This window comes from Opisthorchis viverrini (genome assembly GCF_000715545.1).
Source record: "Opisthorchis viverrini unplaced genomic scaffold opera_v5_228, whole genome shotgun sequence".
Taxonomy (NCBI): Eukaryota; Metazoa; Platyhelminthes; class Trematoda; order Opisthorchiida; family Opisthorchiidae; genus Opisthorchis; species Opisthorchis viverrini.
In genome coordinates this window covers 547,329-548,602 of record NW_008751882.1, presented here as the reverse complement: position 1 = coordinate 548,602, position 1,274 = coordinate 547,329, and the positions used below count along the sequence as shown (strand labels likewise).

The window sequence follows — 1,274 nt, the reverse complement described above, 5'->3', positions numbered from 1 at the left end:
TATTATTACTATTATTATTACTAGAAGGGATTTGCCAGTATAGACTACGTTTCCTTCAAGATCCTTGGATGAACGTCGTCGGGCTCCAACGCGCAGAATGAGTTGATCTTGTGCAAGAGTTGACAACTGTCCTCCACCGTGATACCAAGTCCGCGGGAGGCTGTTCGTAGTTACGCCTTGACAAGGGTGGATGTGACGAGGACGCTGGGGCTGAATATGGACCTGCATAGTTTTCTCTATAAACCTCATATAGCGCTGTTGTGTCATTCTTCGGTTCTCCGTTCCAGTCCTCAAAGAGAACACGGATGGCTTGTTTCTGCGGCGACGTCTGATGTATTTGAACGCTACATTGTTGTTTTTCCGAGCGAGGTCTATGATGGTGGCCTGTTTCGTATATTCCGCTGACGGATTTCTGATTTACGAAATGCCGGCTCATCTTCTGTACCTCCTGTAGTAAAACTTGAAAAAACGCTGGGACCTTTTCAAAGAATTTGCCGAATACTTTTGGGCAGTCTGCAACTCATCCGGGTGCGAGCTGGTTTCTGGGATGAATATAATGTCAGGCCGTGAACTTTCTGGACAACGATCCTACATAATTTTTTCCACTGGGACCGGTCCCATTTTAACTTGATCAATAAAGGTGCGCATTCCTGAAAAGTCTGCACGGCGGAAGTCTCGAAACACGTTTGAGGCGCGGGATTTCAGGCCCAGTGGCAGATGAGATCAAAGGCCACCACACGGAGGCCGCTGTTTCCCAATGAAGTGATAATTGTTACCTGATCAACAAAGTGTCCTTCGTTGGTGATGACCAAATCCAGGAGGGATGGTAGTTGGCCTGTGCGGTATCTGGTGGGTGCAACGACATGTTGGGTCCAAGCGCTCGGTTGAACGACTTCAGTCAGCGCCGCTGCAAAAATTCCGACGCGACTGAGCTCCATCCAGGAGGCCTTTGTGGCGTTGATGCCACCAACCAGCAGGAGATGAATGAAGTGATAGTTGGAGGAGAGTTGCTCAGGGGTTCATATAAGGAATTGGCCATCTTCAGGGGGATTCGAAGGGCTACGGTAGACCACACCGAGAGGGAGAGAATTGGAACCGCGAAGCGGGATTAGGACCCAGAGTGCATCGCAAAAGGGTGCGGAGGTAATGTCAAAGAGGAAAATCGGGTTTGGTAGGGCCGCATGTAAGTACAGAACAACCCCACCAGCCCTCCCTCATTTCGAGTCAGCTCGAAAAATAGAGTAGTCCCCTATAAAGATCTCCGCGTCAGAGAA

The 1,274-nt window shown here is 49.4% G+C and overlaps 1 protein-coding gene across 1 annotated transcript in view; it reads left to right on the top strand.

The window, feature by feature from the left end:
- T265_08573 (hypothetical protein) overlaps positions 1 to 454 on the top strand; it is a gene marked incomplete at both ends in the record, with an annotated part of 24,337 nt that extends 23,883 nt beyond the window's left edge. The window contains one exon of the mRNA XM_009174418.1: positions 288 to 454. Coding sequence (XP_009172682.1) covers positions 288 to 454 — 167 coding nt within the window. The remainder of the gene's footprint in view (positions 1 to 287) is intronic.
- Positions 455 to 1,274: the final 820 nt, after the last annotated feature.